We start from the raw sequence: 22,975 nt of genomic DNA on the forward strand, positions 1-22,975 counted from the left end.
ATGCGCAAAGAAGCGTATCTATGTGGTTCCATGAATCATTTGCCCTCCATCCTGTCTCTTCAGAAATAATCGAGACGTCGAGTATGGTGCTTCAATCCATGCAATACTACAATATGGCAATTGAAATTAATACAAAAAATATAAATTGGAAAGAGGTCATCTACAAAACCTCAGAGTGTCTCCTCATTACTGCTATCAGTTGCTTTGTGTAAAAGAAAAATATCAATCGTGGCGGAGTAGTAATTTGCCTTGTCGTTATCTTGCCTTTTCCGCCCCATAGTGTGAAGGAAATGCAACACATGGCTGGCGAAGCCCTATCATGTCTTAGTTAGCCATGCGCGTCAGCTCAATGCCATGTCGTAAGTGGCTTAATCTAGTGCCTGCGTAGAGACTAGGAAAGGATACAGAGCTAAGACACCTGTGTCCCAGAGCCTTAAGCTGCTGGTTGAAGCTGCAGAAACTCTCTGACTTTGTTGGCTCAAATCGGGGAAAAATCCAATATGGGGGATTTTTGTCTCCTTAAGTGGCAGCGCTTCAATGAGGAATCTCTGAATGATACGCCAACAGAAGTAAATACCAACCAGCAGACAAACAACTCCAAATGTATGAAGAGGGTGTAAACACAGGTATCTTCTCTGTAGGTTTTGTTTTTACCCCTCATAATCACACATCGTAAAGCATGCTAATGAGACACATTATGGTCGACGATCTGTGGGCAACTTTGCTTTGCTCCACTACCTCCACAGGAGGTCAGGGGTCAGAATTGGCTACCGAGCTACATTCCTGTATCTGGTACTGATTTAGTCTCCTAATGAAGAGAGGCTTAAGCAGTGCAGATGCCTTGCTACATGATTCCAAATCCCCAAATGAGCAAAGTCTACATCCAGTAATCTGCCCTTCTGTCTCAGTTCTGGCAGTAATGCTGTCTGTCATGGCTGCAGCACTCTGAGTCTTACAGGATGCTTTAGAGAGCAGAAGTAATCCTCTGTATGTATGACAGCGCAGTACGAAAGGTTACAGCATTACGCTGTGTTGTAATTTGTTCGCCGCAATGAATTTATCAAAGATGTGTAATGGCATTGGAAAGTATGTTTTTGTCTCAATTTCTCCATTTCTGTAGATGACCTTGGTTTAGCCAGACGATCATAAGAGCATTTCATGGTCTGGTTGAAGAATCCGAGTTCCGGATTGTGCCTCCGTTTAATCTTGAAGAATAGCTTCTTAATTGGCTAAAGCCTGTCTGCTACTAAACTGGCAACGCCCATGGCTGAACTCAGTTTTAACTTTTTTTCCTCCTGGTTTTGTCCTTCAAATCCCTTCCCCTCACCTCCCTGTCGTCCTTCGCCATTTTCTGCAACTCTCGCTCTCTGTCGTCTCGTCCTCATCCCTTCGTACCCCCAACCAAACCACAGCAGTTCAACGTGGACGCATCCCCCTCAGTCCGAGCCTCAGCCCCTCCATCACTCCCTAACGAGGTGGTAGCCAGTGGTCTTGGAGGTGGTGAGTTCTATAACAACAACAACAACGAGGAGGAAGTGGTGGAGGTCAGCGGGTGTCGGAGCTCATTTCCCCAGCTGCTGCGCGCTGAGACCGTATCCCAGGCAGTCGGTATGCGACACCAGTACAACCAGCAGGCCGGTTCCAGATAATGCCATGGGCATCGATTAACATCTGTGAACTGGCGGCCCGGTTACTCTTCAGTACAGTGGAGTGGGCCAGAAACATTCCCTACTTCCCAGAGCTGCCTGTTTCAGATCAGGTCAGTTTAAATCTCATTTAATATGTGGAAGCATTTTTTAAAATTATATTGTAGGAAGACATGTGTTGAAAAATGCACATTTAACAGTGTCTATCTGATTCCCACATCCACAGGTGGGCGCTGTTGAGGCTGAGCTGGAGCGAGCTTTTCATCCTCAACGCAGCCCAGTCGGCCCTGCCGCTCACATGGCCCCCTTGCTGGCCGCGGCCGGTTTCCACTCCTCGCTCCATGTCCGCGGATGCGGGTGGTGTCCTTCATGGACCAGGGTGAGGGTGTTCCAGGATCAGGTGGACAAGCTGACCCAGGCTGCAGGTTGGACTCAGCTGAGTACAGCTGCTTGAAGGCCATCGCACTCTTCTCACCGGGGTGAGTCTCACTCATCTGACTCATTGTCAGTTTTGAGTGCAACTCAACACACTGATATGGTCACTCTGCAATGCTTTTAGAAGATTTTTTTTTTTTTTTTACTTTTGGTCTCAACCTGGAAGATCAGTTAAAAATCAGTGCAGGAGAGGTTGGATATCTTCATCCTACATTTTTTATAGCATGGCTGTTTTTCCAAGTTTGTTTTCATCACTCACTCACTAAAGCCTATGTGAGAATTTGTTAGACTATTAAACACTCAATATAAAGATGGTGAATATATATTTTGTTTTGTGGTCTGAAATTAACCTCGACAAACAATAATAGAATATAACTGTTGAAGAAATACCACCCTACAGACTTTACCTCTGACATGATGACTTCAGGAAGGAATCTACATGCTGTGGCACCATCTCCTGGCTTATACTGAAAATGCACTAATGCTTTCCATGTCCCTGTAATGAGCGTGACTGTTGATCATCCTGCGGCACACAGTGTCTTATTCTCAAAGGTTTTTTCACGAGTCAGCTTTTCCAAAGAAATTGCATAGTACTTCTGAAAGTATTGATATTTGAAGTTCTAAATCAATCAGGTTGAGGCACAGTGATGAGCTGCTGTATATGAATGTGCTGCTCTCTTGGGGTCATTTCATCACATGCTTGGATTTCAGCCTCCCCTTTCAGCTCGTCACGACTCGCTTTACGTAATCTGCCCACACTCTTAAGTAACTGCCTCTTCCCTCCTCCTCTCAGATGCATGTGGCCTCACAGACCCGGTCCACGTGGAGTCTCTGCAGGAGAAGGCTCAGGTGGCTCTGACGGAGTATGAGAGGATGCAGTATCCCAGTCAGCCCCAGCGCTTCGGCCGCCTGCTCCTGCGCTTGCCCGCCCTGCGGGCCGTTCCTGCCAACCTCATCTCCCAGCTCTTTTTCATGCGGCTGGTAGGAAAGACTCCCATTGAGACGCTGATCCGTGACATGCAGCTCTCCGGAAGCTCGATCAGCTGGCCGTATGTCCCGGGGCAGTAGCTCGGAGAGGAGCGAGGTTTTTCTCCTTATGGATATGTGACGACAAGGACCCACAGGAAACCTCCTGACTCATCCGCTCTCCATCTGGTGGTTGTCGAAATGCATTGCAGCTGGCTTTCATACGTACTGTACTATAAACGCTCAATTCCCCGTCACAAAAATGAGTCCTTCGTCTGCACACGGGCCTCCAGCGAAGAGAGGAGCCGGTGCCAGGCTCTCGTAGTCTTATTGCCAACCCAGTTGTTCTCGTGCCAGGTCTCGGGCCAGAAAACAGCTCCTCACGCTGGGCCTCGATATGGCCGCCACAGCCAGTCATGTCACCACCCACATGTCAAAGTGACTAAAGACACCGCCCGTTTCATGTAGAGGGCAGCAGCACCCTGCTACCAAATACACCTCGGGGACAAACGTTTCCCGCCTCTGCTGACAGTCAGCGGAACAATTTTTGTCTCACTGGGCTCATTTTTCATGGCTCGCCATTTGTGATACAGTGACCCTTTTAGCCGTGTAACTGACAACATGCAGCATGGCGTTTATCATGCACCGAACGGGCCGGAGTGTCGGGGAGCTGTCGGCCTCGCCGCTGAAGGGAAAACTCCTGAACTCGCGGCTCTCTTACCCTCCACACCGAGGAAGGAGCCGAGGAGCTGCTCACAGAGGAACCGAGATGGGGAAAAAAAACAAAAAAAACAAAAACCAAGCAAAATTCACCAAAGTCGATCAGACCATCCGTAGAGATGGAGTTTAAAGAGAGAAAAGAGATGAACAGACTCGAGCGTCGGGTGAAATCGAAAGTCTTTCACCGAGCTCACGGTTGTTTAAGTTGGAAATAGATTTACAAACAAGAGAAAGAAAGAAAAGCCAGAGTTACATGAGAGTGGACTAATACCTCACGAGACATCAGAATGCTTTAGTCTGATATTTCCTAAACACAAACCTCTGTAAATTTTGTTCACCAGAAATCGCCTTCTTTTTGACAACTGCCTTGTTATTCAATAGAAATTTGGGACACTTATAAAACATGAGTCTTATGAGCATCTCTAGCATTTGTCTTGTATTTTTAGAAGAAAAAAAGAAAAAACAAAAATTCTCCCAAAAGTATTTTCTGTTGTCTTTGAATTGAGTTTTGACTGGAAATAAATTAGTTTGCTTTTTCTCTCTTTTTTAAGATCATGCTTTTGTTTTGTTGACATATAAAAATGTGGGTCCCACTATGAAAAATGATTAACAATGATAAGAGCGTTTGTAGCTGGTGAACAGAGAGTTTATAACCAACACTACCAGTTAAATAACAGTTTTAAGTTAATTCTGTTTCCAGGGGTGATAGTCTGTGTTAAAATATGTATATAAACTGAGGCCAACTTTGTCTTTTTGCATGTTATGTCGTTGTTTTGGGTCTCCGCTAAGTTGAAACTCTTTCCCTCTTTTATATTATGTACTTTGAGGTTCCTTTTAAAGTATTGCTTTCACTGGTAGCTCTTAAATGTTTTCTCCTTCTTGAACGTACATAAAAATACCTCTGTCATCAGTTCAGATGTCATTAAAGATATCATGATATCCCATGTGGCCCAGAGCTGCTCACACTCGCATCTCGACTGTTGTGAAAGACGTAAGATGATGTAGAAATGGGGAAAAATTTGGTGGAAAGACATCAGTGGAAGATATTTAATGCCAAAATATGTTAATGAGATGGACTATTAGTTAGTTGAATAGTATTTACCTCATGGGTGTTTTGAGAGGCGGGAATAAGAAGTTGGCAAGGATTGTCTTTTTTCAAATGAAAGATGAATCGGTCCAAAAACCACACATTTCAGCATTTATTAAAAAAAGACACACAAAATAGAAGGACGTAACTCTGCTTTTTGATCGACCACCAGGCCTTTTGGGAGTTCTTTGGATATTCTTCTTACTCAATAATTCACACAATCATGTTGTAGAGAGAAAAAACAAAACAAAAATATGCTATTAATGTTTTCTTATCTTTGTGTTACTGCGTTCCTAAGATTGAACATTTCTTGTGTATGACAACATTATTAAAAAGAATCAGAAGATGACATGTCTTTTGTTACATTTGTTCTTTTTTTTTTGCCAAACTACTTGAAAAAGTGTTGTAAATTTATCTGTATGAAGAATGCCAAATAAACACTGCAACATCTATCGCAAATGTAAAAGTGTTTTCATGGAAACAAACACAAAACACGTTCATATAAAAAGTCACGTGCCTCAGAAATCATGTCCAGGAGTTGTCGAGTGTTTCACGAACACTTTGTTTAACGTTGAAAAGCGAGGCTGAACACAAGATATTAGAAAGACAACAGTGCCATCGTGTCGTTTAAAGTAAAACCACACAGCAAAGACTGCAAATTAAAGCGGTTGGAGAGGCTGATGAGGTTAATGAGGTTCACTGATCTTACGGTCAGACGAAGGTCATGCCAGTGTGGGATGTTCCATTCTCTGATGAGAGCTGGATGATCTTCAAAGTCTCAGTTCTTCCTCCTCTGCTTGGAGGAATGATCAACACAGGCCCTGATCATAGACTTTCACCAGACGTTTGATGTGGAAAAGTTTTTGCCGAAGTTCTTTGCTCTGCTTCTTTTTTGCTTGATACTCTGTAGTCTGGGGGGGGGGGGGGGGGGGGGGGGCATACATATATAAATAAATATATATATATATATATATATATATATATACACACACACGTATATATAAATATATATATGTGTGTGCGTGTGTGTGTGTGTGAAATCAACATCATCAATCATACGGGCTAATTCAATGAGTTTCACTGAGTCGCCAAGAAATGGACTTTTCAAACATGCGAGAAACTCATTTAGCACTTTTTAACCTTTTTTTCACAATTGACTTCTCCCCATGAGGAGCTTGGTGCAATTTGTAGTAATTTCTTATTATTGTGAACACTTTTGTTGCATTTTGGTCTTTACTTGATTCATTAAAACACATATTTTGGTTCAAACAGACACTTCTCTTACTCCATATTAACATCCATTCATCTTCTATAGCAGATCCCAACTGACTGGGTGAGGGGAAGGTACATCCCTGTCATCTATACCCATCAATTATCTGAAAAGACATGTCTCCTGCACTGTGGGAGACCTGAGTAAACCAGAGAGAACCCATGTATGCACAAACAGGGAAGTGTATTGTGTGGCTCCAGATTAACACGTCAGTCTGAATTAGAGGTTCATAGGTGACAAAAGACTGATTTAACGTCACTGGATTAAAAAAAGAAATGACAGAATTGAGAAAAAAAATATCCCTGCAGTCTTCTTATTGGATTAATGACGGGCTGTAACTTTGTACAGACAGTTACAGATATACAGTAATCTCAACTCTCTCAGTGAAAAATGTCAAAGTAAATGAAAGGTTCCTCGAAAATGAAAAGATTCATGTCACTTCAAGAACTCACCTTTTTCAGGTGTTTCAGCCGGTTGTATTCATCTGCAATACCCTGGAAATGGAGACAACAGATTTTCTCATGGGATTTTACTCACCCCAGTGTCATAAACAACTTCAGCAGATGTGAAATAGTTACAAATGACAGAAACTCAATCATTATTACAGTGGCTAACATACGGTAATAAAATAAAATCTAATTAATAGCATACGAATCAAATGCTATTGCGCTGACCATACAATTATGTACACCTGTTAATTATCATTATTATGTAATGGAACTGAATTCTGGCCATCTGTCCAGCACACTGCATCAGGGCTGTTAAAACACTCAGCAACGACTCTACATTCTCCCAGTTTTCTTCTACCTTGTGCTTCACGGAATCCTCGTCCAGGGTGTCCAGCTCTCGGCTCAGTTTGTGCATCTTGTCACTGATGTCATCCATTTCTGCACAGAGCCTTTTATAGCGAGAAAGATCTGAGTCGAACTCCTTCTTACACTTACGGCGCTGCTCGTCAGAAGTGATCTCTGGATACAGCCTGAGGGAGACATTCACATACAGACAAGAGAAGAGCGTTATAGAACAACTTCTAAAAACTGATATTTGTGCTTCTCTTCACTCAATAACATTGATTTTAACATCATACACCATATATATATGGCAAAAAGAGGGAGTCGCAAAATATAGAGCATGAATTTAATCATATCAAGGACAAAAGAGAATAGAGACGTCAGTGTTTTTTACGCCAGGACGTGTTTGAAAGGTGAAGCTATCCAAACTGAAGTAGCATCGGCACCTTGAAACTACATCTCAGGAGAAATCAATGTTATTTAATATGTGTGCGTAAAAGTTTAAAATGCAATGAATTGTACATAAAATAGAATATTTCCATCTCTTCATCCACATTTTCTGGTCATTTTGTGTGATCTGTACGGAGCACTCGATTTCCATCTTTATAGTATCTTCCCGAATAAAGACATAAGTGGAGATTCCTGTGTGTGTGTGTGTGTGTGTGTGTGTGTGTGTGTGTGTGTGTGTGTGTTGTGCGTGCGTGCGTGCGTGCGTGCGTGCGTGCGTGCGTGCGTGCGTGCGTGCGTGTGTGTGTGTTTCCTATATCATTTGTCAGAGTGGCAGCAGAGCAGCAACACACCTGTATAGGTAAGCAGTGTGGTCTCGGTCCAGCTCGTTGCCGGTGTCTCCTGTGGTGTAACCAGTCTCATACTGGGACTCCAGCACCACCGGAGCCGCGGGCGCAGCCTGCCTGTCTTTCCTCTGCTCCTTCTTCCCATAATGAGGCGGAGGCTTCCTGACGCTGTCAGTCTCATCTGAGGAGCTGCTGGAGCAAAGTGCAGCCCTGCCACTCTGGTACGGAGGCTCAGCACCGCGGCTGCTACTGTTGTCTGCAAGCAAACTACAAAATACAAACAATAAAATATATATATTTATTTTAAACATGAAATCATTATGTATTAATAATTGTTTATAAATCAAAAGAATGGATCCATTGGTGACACGGAAATACTGTTTATTAGAAACAGTGTAAAACGATCACTTCACCGCAAACAAGCTCAAAACAAACGATTAAATATATAGAATTATTTTGTTGATGTTGGCGTCAAACAATGATTGGTATTAGTAGAGTAGCTGTAGAGACGCAGTAGAGCTGCGCTCCCTCTTGTGTGATGCTTAATCCAGTAGTTGTTCGGAGGGCTGCAGCAACAAGAGAAATCCAGGGTTCAAGTTCAGCATGACTTTTTCATTGTTTTCATTCTTGATGAGAAAACGTGGTAAGAAGTTTCCCCTGTAATTAATATTATTAATGTATTTATAAATAATTTACTCGGAGTGTAAAGTAGACAAATTGAAAATGTAAAATAAGCTTTGGAGCAAAGCAATATACTAAAGTAACAGATAGGTGGGATTTGAACATCTAAAGGTGTTCGCATTTACTTAGTTCAAGTAGAAAAGATTTAATCAAAGTATGGTAATCCCAACACATTTATTTAATCTGACAAGGCATACATATTTTCCCTTCCTTGTATAAATGATTCTCTATGATGTATATATTTAATGTTGCTGCACATAGGTGAGCACTTTTTAACCTCACAGCGAGAATAATTCTGGTGAGATAGTTTATCTACCTTTTTGTGTGGAATTTGAATTTGAATTGGTGTCTCAAAATTTAATTAAGACGGACACATCCGTATAGAAATTGGATGGACGGATGGATGGCATGTCACTATTGTGTATGAAATTGAGACCAGGAAGGAGAGATTAATAATCTATTTCAAGTTGAGAATGTCAGTTGTTTCACTTCGTAACTCAATGAACATTAACTCCCGTTGACTGTTGTCAACATTTTATTTATAAGAAGAACAAAACAACATGTGAGAATACCAGCACCTCTTTTAATTTAGATCAGACTTTATTAATCCCACATGAGGGATTTCGGTATTTCAATGTTCCCATACATTGTGTTTTAACACAATGATTAACCCCGTCACTCCTATCCTTTCCCCGCTGAAAGGATTTGGTATTCAAAGATGTGTTAAACATGACTGCTGAACTTTTTATGACAGAAAAATTTAGTTTTCTCCCATATATTAGTTATTATAGTCATCCCCAGGAGAGTTATCATCACATGAGTTTCATTTTGAGCATTCGCATTGATTATTTAGTCTGATACCTGAAAAATAAAAAAGACAGGATGTGCAGTTGGTATGTGTGAAAAAAATTGTATTATATTTTAGTGTATGTAAGGAATAAGTAAAATATAAAAATATAAAAGTTTAACTTCAATCTACTCCCCCCCCTTATTTTTTTTTAATTCAACGTCTGTTTTAAACTTTGATTCAGGTTCATCCATTTCTCTGTCTCAAACGGAGTCAGATTGACTTGACTGATGATTTAATGGGTGAGTATTACTCCCAGTGGGCGCCGCCAGCGACGAGGTTGGATCCTCACCTGTAGCTTTTATAATTCCCCTCACTGTGGATGCTGACTGTGCCGTTGCCATAAGACACCACGCTGTTCTCCAGCCTCAGGTCAGGCGCCGCACGCTCCGACACAACAACAGTGGGAGCCTGCTGGGTGCTGCGTACGTCTCCAACGTGGCTCACCTGAGGCAACGTCGGGAGACTGAAGTCAGAATTCTTTTATTTTCGGCATTTGGAGCTTGAGGACAACTCATCTCAAAAGAAAATACAAATGTTTTGATTGTTAGATCCTTCAGCATTCTCGAGGATGATGCCACATGTAACATTTTTATATGCTGGAAGGAGAACGAGCCTCTTTACAGTCACATCAGCAGCGAAGTGCATAGAGAAAGCTAAACTGATCAGCACACTGTGTGACAAATACATCAACACGTCTGGTGTCACCACCAGACGTGTGCATGTAGCCCGACACACACCAGGACAAACATAGGAAACAGCTGTGGCTCCAGGGTGACGGCTCTCGCACCCATTAACCGCAGAGAGCCAAAATCCTTTCCTCTGGGTTTCCTGGAGGATCTGTTTCACACCTCACGTCCTTTCTTTCAACAACTACCAGGCCCAATTAATTGGACTGACACAAAACAACAAATTTCTCAACCGTGTCTGACACCAAATGCGCGGTATTCATATCACCATGAGCACGCTGGGAACACACTGAAATTAGCACATGTGCCCATTTAAGTGTTACACATAAATATTGCACTCACAGCAAATGGAAAAGTGAAACACAGCGTTAGAAAACAATGCGCGGCTGAAGAAAAACATCCTCACATGGTACACAGAACGCCGAGTCGTGAAATATGCTGCATGTAATCCACTGTCAGACTGCATAATACATCATTAATGACTCCTTGTCTTTGACCTATTTCTGGATGAGTGTCGTCACACAGGATGAAGATCTGGTGAGCTGATGTGCATGTCTGAAGAAAAACTGTGAAATGGATCTCATGAATGTGCCGTGGCAGAAAATAAACTTTTGAGAGGAACAAAATCCCAGAAAGCTGCAGAAAATCGGAAAAAGATCCTTTGACCATTTCAGCTGTAATCAACACAGTGGATCCCCGTCCCGATCAGACCATCGCTCAATGGTTAAATCCATTATTTTAAGGCCAAAACTATTTTTCAAGTCGAATATGCTCTCATCAATCAGTTTCCAGATTATAAAAATGCGGCAACATTTTATCTATTTACATTCTGCACTTCGCATAATGAAACCTTCACCAGTTGTGGACTTCGGTCATTCATATATTTCTTTTCATCACCAACTTGGTATGTCTTTTAGGTAATTTCGTTTTAATGACGTAGCATCTGACATGTGAAATAAATTAAATTGCTCAAAAAAATGTCTCTCACATTCACTGATATTCAATTTCCCCATGTTAAGACCTGATGTCTGCCTATTAATTTGGGTCTCCTGTTCAACACCTGGTGACACATTTTTCAGAAATAGTGTGGTTTTTGCCTTTTATCCAGCCTTCATGCAGCCTTTCCTGAATTATCAGCCATTTCCACTTATGGAGTTGCGGTACAAAACAGGAGGAAATTACCTCTTTGCCAGAAGTTTAATCTGCAGAAACGTGTAGCAGCCCCTTCACAGACTGAATCATTTAGTGCCACCACACTCTGTCGGGATTCACAGAGCAACACAGAGGCAACTCGACCCTTTTTATATATTATACATGCCCCATACATTATACATGCCTCCCTGCAAGGCAAGCATCTTCACTGCGATACAAGAGTGCCCCAGAATAGGACCTGCATCTCGATGAAGCAGCGCGCTACTTGCTTAGTGATGACTGATGCTATGTAGGCCAAGGCCTCGCTGGATAAACTGACTGAATATGTTTCTTTCCTGTCCATAATGAGTCACAGTGGACATGATACATTCATAGCACGCTGCACCTCTAATAGATTAATCTCTGGTAAACACCACATGAGGCTACTGCTGTGAAGTACAAACTGCGCGGGGCACGACAGCGGCATGAAACCTGTTTAACAGAACAGCACTGATGTTCAACCACTGTGCTTCACATTTGGAAATGCACTTTGGAAGGGAGTAACACGTTTTCGTTTACATGTGATAATGTGCTGATACACACTTCCCGGGTCTGTAAGTACCGTTTGATCCCAAAGGGAAAAAAGATACGTCAGATGACCAACAAATAGCCTTAAAACATTTTTCCTGGTGATTCAGAAAGCTGTTGTAGTAGACTAAGAGTCTGTTGTTAAAGCAATTTGGATAACGTGACAAATCTTTGTCTTAATATGTCTGATTACTGGGAGTCACACAGCTGTGGTTAGCAGTCAGGACGTCGTCAGTTCTTTCCGGGTTCAGTTTGGGGGCCTTACCTTTTTTTTTTTTTATATATCTGAGCGAAAATGCATGAGCTAATGGTTAGTCTCCAGACTGTGTTCATTTAGATAGCTTAAATGGTTTTGTTTGTAGTCTTTTATAATTCTTTGCTATTCTCAAGAAGCTCTGTGAACTTTGTTTGGATAGTTCTGAATTTATTGTTCGGTGTAATCAAGTCTGTTCGCACAAAATGAAACCTCACACCGAGGTGAGTTACTGCACATAAAGGCGCCTGGCTGACACTTTTAATGGTTTCTGTGGAGCTGTTATCACTTGTCTGGTTAATCATCAGCCAGAGTGAAACCTGGGAGTGCCGGTGATAAACAGCAGTATTGTCTGAGTCAAAGCAGGCAGGTGATGCACGTCTGTTAAAGTTGGTCACCATCAAAAGGTTCAAATCATGATACAACAATGTGTTTTTGTGGCTGTAAACGAGTGACCAACCAGTAATACTACTATAACTTTTGTTTCATCAAAGTTAATTATTCCACTTACATTTAACTGATAAAACTCAATCCTCTGTAATTCTCTGTTAAAACACGATGGAAAAATGAGTAGTATACACAGTGAGGTATTACTCACCCAGTCCTGGACATCTTGCCCCTCTGAAGGCCTGACCAGAGGCTCGTCCCAGTAGATGTTGGCTTTTCCATGGTGCCAGATCTTGCTGCGGGTCTTGTAGGCATAGTAAGCAGAAAAGGACAATGCCAACACCACCAGCAGACCTAACACGAGCGCCACTGCCTGAAGAGAGACCGTAAATTATGACTCCTAATAGTAAATGGTCATCAATGGATGTGAACAGAACAGAATAGGATGGAATCAAGCATCCAACCTCTTCGGGGTCCATGTAGCAGTAGTGGTGCAGGTATTGATTGTACATGGGGAACCCCCCGGGAAAACCGGCCCCCACGCTGCCACTGAGGCTGGGGCTGCCCTGGATGTTCTGGCACATCATCAACATGGGGTTGTAGAGCATGCTCTGGGAGCTCTGGGACATCGGGTTCACCCCGATCACAAAGATGATGTCGATGATTCCCTACAGGCCGAAGCAGGGAGACGCTCAGTGCATCGGTGTTGCTAGTAAACAATTACTACAAATTATATTGCAACACTCAACAGTGTTCTTACCAAGTCAATCACTTCACAAAGGGTAATGTCAAAACAGTAGGTCAGTCAAGAAGATTCGCAACAAGAGACAACAAATGCAGCTATTTGCTACCAAAGACAGACATGAATATTCAATCCAGGAAATTGATTCCCATCAATGCAAAACAACTGATTTGATTGTTGACCTTCAATTGCAGTCATAGAAATTAACATTTCCTATCATCATACAGAGACATTTAACAATGCTGAGGACAAAAGCTCATAATGGACAGTATATACTGGTTATTTCAAGACAAAAAGTGACTACGTATACAATGGAGATTAATCAATTGTTGTTATATAATGTTGCACAGAATGAAGAGGGTACGTTTTAGTGGAGAAGTGGTTCGCACTGTTACGTAACAGATCCAGGTTTGATTATGGGTCAGGGTTCCTAATTTACAGTGAGTTTAATCTGAGTAAAAGGATTTCACTTATATAGCACTTCTGCACTGGTTGAGCAGTCCCTGAAGGGCTTTACATTGTTAATCACATTCACCCATTCACACACCAATGAAGGCAGCTGCTACGCAAGGTGATCAGTCCATCCATTGGGAGCAATTTGGGGTTCAATGTCTTTCTTGCTCAAGGATACTTCGACTTATGGACAGATAGGGAATAGAACCTGCTAAGTCATCAAAGTAATTCCAGCAGCAGTATTGAGGCACTGATGGACGGATGGTATGGATCAGAATAATCCTAATGTCAAAATAAAACTATATAAAATGTGAATTAATTTCTTCTCTATGTGTTGTATGACAGACTCACCTGAAGAACTGCTAAGATGATATCACAGATGAAGACTGTGAGGTAAAACCTGCATCCCCGCATGATCCGCGACCGCGAGAAACTCCCCACCAGGAACCCCAGGGAGACCAGGAAGTTGATGGCCGCCATGGAAATCATGGCCGCCTTGGCCGACTGTGGCGTCATGTAAGAGCTGCTGTACCCGTAACTGCCCCCGTAATAGCCTGAGGCCGCCCCTCCAACACCTCCGGCGTCCACAACGCCGTAGCCCCCATACCCGAAGCCGTTCATGTCCCACACCAAGGTTGAAGCTACGAAGGCGAAGATGAGGAAACACATGAGCACCGTAGCTCCCTTGAAGGTTTTCACAAAACCAGGGGGAGAGAACCAGCGGTAAAAGTGCTGAGGCGTTCCCTCTGTGTAGTAGGAGTCTGGAGGGAGGTTGTAGGAGTTGGAGACATACTGGCTCTGGGGGGAATGGATGCTTCTTAGGGGGGAGAAGCTGTGGGAGGTGGTGCTGTAAGGTGGACTGTACACAGGGGGGCTGTCATAGTACCGTGGCTCATACATGTTTCAGGAGATGATTCTTCAATTTGACCTGGAAAATAATAAGAAAAAAAAAAGAGTAAATCTTAGCATTGTTTTTGTTATATAATAAACATTTAACATATCCCTACACTAATATTAATCAGCGACATATTTTACAGAAACTACTGGCCGTACGTTTACATGAATGCAACCTGCCTTGGAATTCTTAAAAGGCAGAAAATCTACCCATCTGATCGCGGACTTCAGTTTTTCCTGTTTGTTGGTCTGATTTCAGGCATTTTTTTTTTTTTTTGCAGCACAGCGTGTCTCTCTCCGCCCTTCATTCACCTCAGTGCATCCCTGAACCCTCTCTCCGATATCACTGACCCCACACTTCATCACGACAGAGGAACCCAACCCAGCAGGCTTCAATAATTCAGACCGACAGCAGATAAAGAGGCGAGCCAGGGAAGTCATGCGTGGTGTTTACTGCAGGGTCGAGCCACAGATGTGCTCCAGCTCTCCACTGCCTGCATAAGTGTTACCTGCATCCACCTGCTGGGTGGTCAGCCCACCGAGGGAGAGAGAGAGAGGAAGCGACAGTATAAATCCAGCCAGACTGCAGAACGTTTGGGTTTTTTTTCTTTCTTTTAATCGATTCTGTATTTAACTTCTCCAATTCATCTCTCAGAAAACTCCCTGTTTAATATTTGTTTGCAACCATTTGAACCAGGCCAACCTTCTTCTCTCCTCCATGATACAAATATACAGTGTGACACAAAATAAAAACATCACCAACACACCTGGAATTTGTTTCCATACATAAAGGCCTCATCCAAGCATATTTTAGATATGTTTGCTGTTATTCAATACAAGTTAAGCATAGGTCCCATTCAAACATACATTGGATTGAGGACTAAACAGGAACTCCATTGCACTAATGTCTTCCAAGCCAGATGTGTGGACGACTGCCAAGTGCAAACTAAGGCGACAAATTCCTTCCTATTTATCAACAACATGAGGAAAACATGGATGGATTCCATCACAAACTGCTGTTTTCTATTACTTATCTAAGACATGCGAAGAGGAGATATCAAAATAATAACCAGTGCTTCACCATGGGCAAATTTCCACACCACACCCAAATGTTGGCTCAGGTTAAAATATATTTTCCGGTTATTGACAACAACATGTGTTCAAAATAAAAATAAAAAAAATAAAAAAAAAGAGGAATTGATAGAGTGACTGTGACACGTCGTCTGTATGTTTGATGCTTAACTTTCAAGAATAGACTTCTGTTAAAACTAGATATTAACCTGGTCCATAATTCCTCTGATCGAAATCAAACAAATTCACGCCATTCAATATAATTTCTACTTCACGTTAGATCTGTCCTCTTTCCTTCTCCATCACTTCATCCTGTTACACATCACGGAAACGCAGCCGACACGCTAAAACATTCGAGAAACCCATGAAATATTTCCTCAAGAGGTACGAAGTCTCAACCAGTCTGATCCTATATTACACAACTTACCCAGTCACGATGGGAAACCTCCTCAATCTTGCACTTTCTTCATTTGTGTCTTCTTTCAGAGTCCAATTTATACTCCACCGCCTGTCGTAAAACTCGTCATTGTTCCGTGCTGATTAGTTTTGTTTGGGTTTTTTTTCCCCCCTTGAGAAAACAGAACTTAAAGTTGGTGCCTGGCGCACGGCGGCCCTCCTTGGGCGTCTCCGCGGAGCTCCGGTGCGTCTTTACGCGAACGCACGATTCACCCGCAGCCTGCGCGTCGCCCACGTGTCCTCTGACAGGTGAGATAAGCTGCAGCCTCGCTCAACCGAACCTCCAGTCCATTCTACTTTACACTTTATATGAAGGTTGACCGAGTACTTGGAAGGAAACCCCACACAGGGAGAACATGCAAAACACACTCCGATCTTGGAATACTCGAGTACAACAACCACATTCAGAGTAGAGGAACCGCTATAGCAGCCTGTGGGAAATGTGTATCCTCTCAACTTTTTTTTTTATTATTCCAAGTTCTCCATTTACTGGGGGAAATAAATTTGAACACCGTCCGACTGGGAACTTCCTGCTGAAGGCAAGGCACATTTCTTTATAGAGCTCCATTCAGACACAAGGGAGTTCATAGTGCTTTACAAAGAAGGAAAGGAAAAAAAACAACAACTTTAAAACAAGGTGATTAAGAAAGGCATGAAAATGAGGATAAATAAAGGAAAAGCTTTCTTAAGATAAAAGTAATAAAATAAGTCAAATCTATTGTGCAATGGAAATCCTGAGTAAATAGTAGTGTTTTAAGACCTGATTTAAAAGAGCAGTCCTCAGGTGTTCATGGGGTTTGTTCCACGGGTGAGGAGCATGATAGCCATGATGTACTCTGAAATAATGAAATATTATGACAGTTAATTGTGAAAATAGTCAGATTTCATATGCCTACTGTACATAATATATGCAGTGTTTCTGTGTGCAGGAGTGATTCCTCCAGATAAAATTGACTCTACAAGCATAGTTCAATTCAATTGCTGAACCAGATTGAAGATGACAGTTTTGTCATTAATCAGCCTTTGTTTTTGGAGGGGCTGAGCCATTAACTGCCTTGTTAGTTCTTGTGAACACTCCCAACTTTATGACTTCCTATCTGCATGAAGACACCAGGTATTACTCAGAGTCAACAAAACAATGGACGAGGCCAGGATGGACATAGACACCAGTGAGAACCAATAAAAACCAAAATATATGCAATTTACACAGGCACCTGCAGTATTGTGGGTCTGTCACACTGCATATATGAACATTGTTTTTCTCAAATGAAGATGGTCCATTAGTGATTAGTAGATTATAAACAACGGGCACTGCATACACAGAAACATTTGTAGGTTCATTTTATCATTCTGATTTTCTTTGTTTTCTTGCAGACCTTCACCTCGGGCAGGCTATGGGAAAATATGAATTATTTACAGAATTCTTACAGCATCGCATGATATTCTGGGCCTTAAAGTGTGAGTCAGTTGATACAAATATTCCATTTTGTAATAAATAACCAGGTATCTGAGGATCTATGCTTGTGGGGATTGAACTCTGTCAGTTCCTCTGTAACAGCTTCACACGGTCGCATCCTGCTAACATGTTTGCTTTAGCTGGATTAACTTGTGTTGAACAAATAATTTTATTCTACTTATGATTTCATATTTCCCTTTACAGAAAAAATAGCACTGTTGCAGATCACCTCTACAGGCATGGTCACAGCATTTAGGTATGGAATTTTTATCATTTGCTTTCATCTGTAGTTATATCACATTCACTACTATTTCTCTGTTCGTGCCCATATATTCTGTTGAGGTTTTTTTTTTTTAAATAGATCATTTCACCAACTAATAAAGAAGAAAAAAAACCTCACTGCACTGAGAAAAATAGCTAATTCAACTTAATTGAATCTGTGAAATCAACAATAAAAATCCAAGTTAGTATTTTTACACAAATATATCTAGTATTGAAGTCAAAAATATTTGTTCCAAATACGAGATTCTGATTTTATTTTATTTTTCGGAACATGAATAATTTAAATAATGTGACCCACTCTTTATTAATTAATCGACACAAAAAAAAAATAAATGATCTTGTTATCTTTGTGTTTCATTCAGTATTTCAAAACACCAAATACTGCAATACTCATCAGTGTTCCAAAGCACCACAAACTGATAGAATGAAGATATATAAAGACAGGCTACAAACAATTTATCAAACATACACTCCAGTTTATGCAGATTGACCGAAAGATCCTAAGACAGGAACAACACTAAGTTAATTTTACTTTAATTTTATTTTTCACATAAAAAAGGTAAGTACTGTATTTGAAACAAAGAACAATGTTGCTTGATCAACATAAATAAATTGTGCAAAAAGTTGCCTTTTTTAAAAAAAAGTACATCTAGTTTTTAACAGTGTGAGATTTACAGCTTTCCATTTTTTCGTATCACATATCGTATTATTGAAAACAGCCTGTTCATAGACTGTATAGAAAATACAAAGCAGAAAGGTATTATCAGAACACTTACTAAGTATATCATTATTTAACGTTAAAACAGAGGGCGTGTATTCTAAATCATAATGTAAAGAAAAAGTAGAAAAAAGTTGCATAGAAAACATTGAATAGCATCTTTATATAAAAACATCTTCCACACAAGAAACAATCGAACAACTATTTAAATTAAAACTGCATTTAAATCTCTGCCTTTAGATAAACAATAACATTAAGAAAATACAAAATGACTATAAGCTGATTTAACTGTATGTGACCGCAAAAAGTGATAATTGATAAACACAACATTGTTGTTGCTTTCACTTTAGAAAACAGAAAGAAAAAAAATCTGGTTTGTGCAAACATGTTTGTTGATGCTCCTTCATCTTTATCCCTGAGTTGAAGTTCCTTGGTCAAACGTCCGGATTCTGGTTTTAATGTGGTTTAATTTAGCTTTCAAGTAGTCACAGCGCTCCTTTTTCTCCAGAAAAGCAGGATCCTGTTAAAACACAGACATTCAAAACATCTACTGAACGATAGGTAAAACATCCATTTTCTTTTTTCCTCTGATGACCTTCATCTTCTCCGAGTCACTCTCTAATTTAGCTGCAATAAAGGAGAGATTTTGGTTCTTTGCAGTTGATTAAAACATCAGTTCTACGTCAGCTTCACTGAGGAAAAACCTTTTTTTTTGGTGAAGTTTTTATAATGCAAACATCTAATCTGTCTCTGAGTTCAATCATATGATTGTTTTGAACTTGTTTGAAATCGAAGTCATAGAGGAGGTCATACACTTTCCTACTTACACTCTTCTTCTGCCGATAGTTCTTCAAAATGTTTTCAATCCTGCATTTCTCCTGTAGAAAGAACAGTGGTATTGACTGAAGCATACAGAATAAATGCAGTTATGGCTAAAGAAGAGTCTTCATTCATCTCACCTCATGGCTTTTTCCCTCTCTGGGCAGCCGCTCCATCATTGCATCCAGCTCTTGAAACTTACTGAGGGTAGTGTTGATGTCTCCGTGAAGGTCTTTGTATTCCTGATACTGGTCATTAAAAACCGCTTTGTACATTTCTCTTTCCTCCGCACAAGTGATTTCTGGATACTTTCTGCAGAAAGAGCATGAAACAGTGGAGAGGGGTCTTTTTTGTTTGTTCACTCGCTGTAGATCTTTTACTGTTGTGTTCTCAGACAGTGACTCACATGATGTAGTCTGCGATGACGTGCACTCTGGGGTTGTACGTGGATTTGTTGGCTCGGTGGACCTCTGGAAGGAGTGAGCGCTGATTGTTGTATTCGTTATTCAGAGGTGTATCTGTTTCGTCTCTGAAGGATAAGCGTTTTGGTTTCGGGGGGATCCGTGAGTTGGGCCGGTGAAACTCCTCTTGGGACTAAAGGTAAATAAATAAATAGATAAATCCGAAAATATTTCACAGTCGGTGAAAATAACCAAGATGAACTTTTTTATTTGCTTTGAAAAGTTAAGCTTCTGAAATATCACTGCCTCACCCGGTGAATACAAGTGAAACGTGAAACGGCTTATAATAACTAGTTGAACCTAATTGAAGGGCAATTAAGTCGAACAATCGGCTCCAGTCACTGCTAATCTGAGCCACATAACAATCAGGAGGAATTTTGTCATTTGTTCTTTCAAAAACGGTTTTGTTTCAGATATATTCTGATAGGCAAGTTAATTTGCATGTCGAGAACCGCATCATTCATCTTCTGCTTGGCCTCAGGTACTCCGACATGGGAATTCCCGTCAATGATGGAAAATCAGGATTTTCACTTCTCATGTCAGTACTCAGTGCCCATTTTACTCCCAATGTTCAGCCTCATCAGTTCCCATCAACTCTGCAGTGCCGTGGCATGCTGAGGTGCTTTTTTTGGCAAATTTCTGAAACCACGCCGTGATATTTCTTTCAGCAGCAGTTTGCTTGTTGGCGTCTTGCCATGCAAATAAATAGGAAGAACTCACATACTTCATCTTTCCTCTTGTGTGAACTGGGGCCTACAGTGAAAGTTTATTGGTCTGCTCTGGCAGATCGTTTTCTGCCAGCAGCTGGCGTAGCAAAGACACTGATAACTGATTTCCCTAATGCTTGTTTTATGCTTTGGGATATTGTATTGGACGTGGAGTGGATTACTTATCTGGCATGTTAGGCTAATTGAGTTGGATCAGCTGCCAGTGCCCACTGCCACACAGACCACATTAAATAATTGTTTTCTGCCATACTTATATATTGCTTTGGCGAATGCACTGGTTGTCTCCTTGATGAAATATATACTTTACCGGGTGTCAGTCATCTTAGCTCACCTGGTGGAAAATTACAGTTATTTGAACACTGCTACTTCCTTATCATAAGCTCATGCTATCTGTACTGAGTTGTGTCTATATGAAAATATTAAGTATTTTCAAAGGCATAAGCAATTTCTAGCATGCATATGTGCAAGCAGTTTCCTCCCGATTTTGTATCTGTACACCTTCTATCATAGTCTGCACTCATGAACTGGTTAGCAAAGTTATTATAGAAGCTAAACGCAGAAAGGTAAAGAAAGCAATGCACTCTGGAGTAGAAAACCTTCACTCTATCTATTCCTGGCACACACTTATATATAAAGATGACTACACTGTCAGAAAAGTTGAGAAAAACAGTGTTTACAGCTTTGCAGAGTGAAAGTTGGTTGACTGCCACGAGATCAGCGAGCAGAAAAAGGCTGACACATCAATGCTGACTGACAGTGTGCTCACTGCAGATCATTATGAACTGCATTTGCAGTCGGAAACCCTCACTGCTGCCTCCACGTTGTGTGATGCCTCGTGTGACACCCAGTAGCCCAAACAGAAAAGTGCATGAGAGGAAAAAAAGCCCAAACTTTCTATGGATTGCCGTCTGTCTTCATGTCTGACACAAAGAAACACACGGGAAAAACGGGGGACGCAGCTAGATATTTATGGACAAAGAGAGAAAAAAGTAAATGGGAGATTCTTTAAAAGGGACTTTTTAACTCTTCATTTTGGCCTGCTACGATGAATCAACCCGTCTGTATCGAATTCCTGAGAATATCTTGTTTTCAGTGTTCCACATTTATTCCTCCTCACCTTTCGAGTGTTTTGAAGGAATCTCTCTACAGGAGCGGAGAACTGTACCTGATCGCTGAAGTATTGCCTCTCCCGCCGTGTGGCTTCGTGCCTCCACATCTTCAGACACACCAGGAAACTTCCCAGGTACAGAGTCATGTTGATGAAGAGGAACGCTGTTCCTGCCATCTGGCCCCCGTCAACCCGACACACATTGGCCATGATGGGGTTAACTCCTATGGTCATGTGGCACAGCCCTCCCCGATTCAAGTCATTTAGGTACACTATCGCCGCCGCCATGTAGAGAAGGAAAAGTGCCACGTTGATGAAGGCCTCTGCCAGGGGCCACCAGGAGGAGTCGAGGAGGATGGTGCGGTAATACATTGTCATTCCCACCACCAGGAGACACATGGTGAGGATCCAACAGATTCCGGCTACTGCTAGAATAAAAGGAGTCATGGGGCCACTGTAGCTGTACCCTGACAGACCCTGCCCATTGTTGTACGCGCCGTTATAACGGCCATACGTGTTGGACCACTCGCTGTCTTTGTGGACATAGGCGATGACACAAGCAAAGACCATGCCCCCAAACAGCAGCTCCAGGCCCGCCATGAGCCTGAGCAACCCCGGCCACGACTTCAAATAGGAGTACTTCTGTTTATAGACCTCCACCTTCTCAGCGTAATACTCTGCAGGGTGGATGCTGGTGAGTATTGAGTCCTCATGCAGAAAGAGATGATCAGTGGGACTCTCCCTTAACAAGGGCCTGTGAGAGTTTTGACTGGAGTTTCCCTGTGATCCCCCGCAGGTCCTCCGCTCAAGCAGGGGGCTTACAGGAGGACTCACCCTGGTCCCATTGGGGAGGATCTGGATGTGAGTCGTGCTGGCTTCAGAGTCGCTTTCCGTTGCCTGTTTCTTGTTGAAACTGCTCCATGACAGAGGGAGGAGGGATTTCAGCCGACCCTTCATGCTTTCCTTCTCCAACTTTTTGGCATCAGGTGGAGCGCTGGGTGTGTGGCCCATGGAGCTCGTAACGTCATCATCTCTGTCACCGTCGCCACTGACGGTGTCTGGTGTGGGTGTGTGCGCAACCCACACAGGCAGCGGTGAATCATTCCTGTTGCTGGTGGAGGATTTAACCTCACTCCTGTGCTCTTCCCTCCTGAATGTGCTCCTCCAAGTTTTCATGCTGTGGCTAGTCTTTGGTTTTCATTTCATTAAGAAAGAGGAACATTGACCAATCTTTATGAGGCCTAAAGAGAAGGAACAGCCACAGGGGAAAGAGAACTGTTTTAACATAATCGGAATAGCAAGCGCATTTAATTCACAGGCAGTTTTAGTTTGCCAAAATGACTTCAGTGGGCAGAATGTTCTCCTCTGTTCACCAATTAGAACACAATTGTACATGTCGCCTGTTCTGTGCAGGTCGTTTTCTATGAGTTTTCTAATGTGAAATAACAGAATAACAGTCAGCTCCAACCAAAAACAATTCAAATACAGAGAGACTTATTTGG

General features: G+C 41.9%; 3 protein-coding genes across 3 annotated transcripts in view; 1 reads left to right on the top strand and 2 right to left on the bottom strand.

Annotated features, from left to right (window-relative positions):
- LOC308135381 (nuclear receptor subfamily 2 group F member 6-like) overlaps positions 1-5,292 on the top strand; it is a 9,648-nt gene extending 4,356 nt beyond the window's left edge. Inside the window, 12 exon segments of the mRNA XM_080503335.1 lie at positions 1,413-1,467; positions 1,469-1,642; positions 1,644-1,665; positions 1,667-1,759; positions 1,873-1,875; positions 1,877-1,937; positions 1,940-1,983; positions 1,986-2,024; positions 2,026-2,064; positions 2,067-2,123; position 2,125; positions 2,875-5,292. Of these exon segments, the coding sequence (XP_080359461.1) occupies positions 1,413-1,467; positions 1,469-1,642; positions 1,644-1,665; positions 1,667-1,759; positions 1,873-1,875; positions 1,877-1,937; positions 1,940-1,983; positions 1,986-2,024; positions 2,026-2,064; positions 2,067-2,123; position 2,125; positions 2,875-3,149 (863 nt within the window). The 3' untranslated portion in view covers positions 3,150-5,292.
- Positions 5,293-5,663: 371 nt separating this feature from the next.
- LOC308135634 (occludin-like) lies at positions 5,664-14,380 on the bottom strand (the record flags this gene model as incomplete). The annotated part of the gene is made up of 8 exons (XM_080503712.1): positions 5,664-5,765; positions 6,577-6,618; positions 6,932-7,103; positions 7,716-7,976; positions 9,530-9,684; positions 12,497-12,658; positions 12,750-12,953; positions 13,832-14,380. 8 exons carry the CDS (start codon positions 14,378-14,380, stop codon positions 5,664-5,666), a joined length of 1,647 nt encoding a protein of 548 aa, XP_080359838.1.
- Positions 14,381-18,754: 4,374 nt separating this feature from the next.
- Positions 18,755-22,649, bottom strand: LOC308135182 (MARVEL domain-containing protein 2-like; the record flags this gene model as incomplete). The annotated part of the gene is made up of 5 exons (XM_080503057.1): positions 18,755-18,877; positions 19,185-19,235; positions 19,317-19,488; positions 19,583-19,770; positions 21,531-22,649. The coding sequence occupies 5 exons, from the start codon at positions 22,647-22,649 to the stop codon at positions 18,767-18,769; spliced, it is 1,641 nt and encodes a 546-aa protein (XP_080359183.1). The 3' UTR covers positions 18,755-18,766.
- Positions 22,650-22,975: the final 326 nt, after the last annotated feature.

The sequence above is a fragment of the Blennius ocellaris genome, assembly GCF_963422515.1.
Source record: "Blennius ocellaris genome assembly, chromosome: 10".
Classification (NCBI taxonomy): Eukaryota; Metazoa; Chordata; class Actinopteri; order Blenniiformes; family Blenniidae; genus Blennius; species Blennius ocellaris.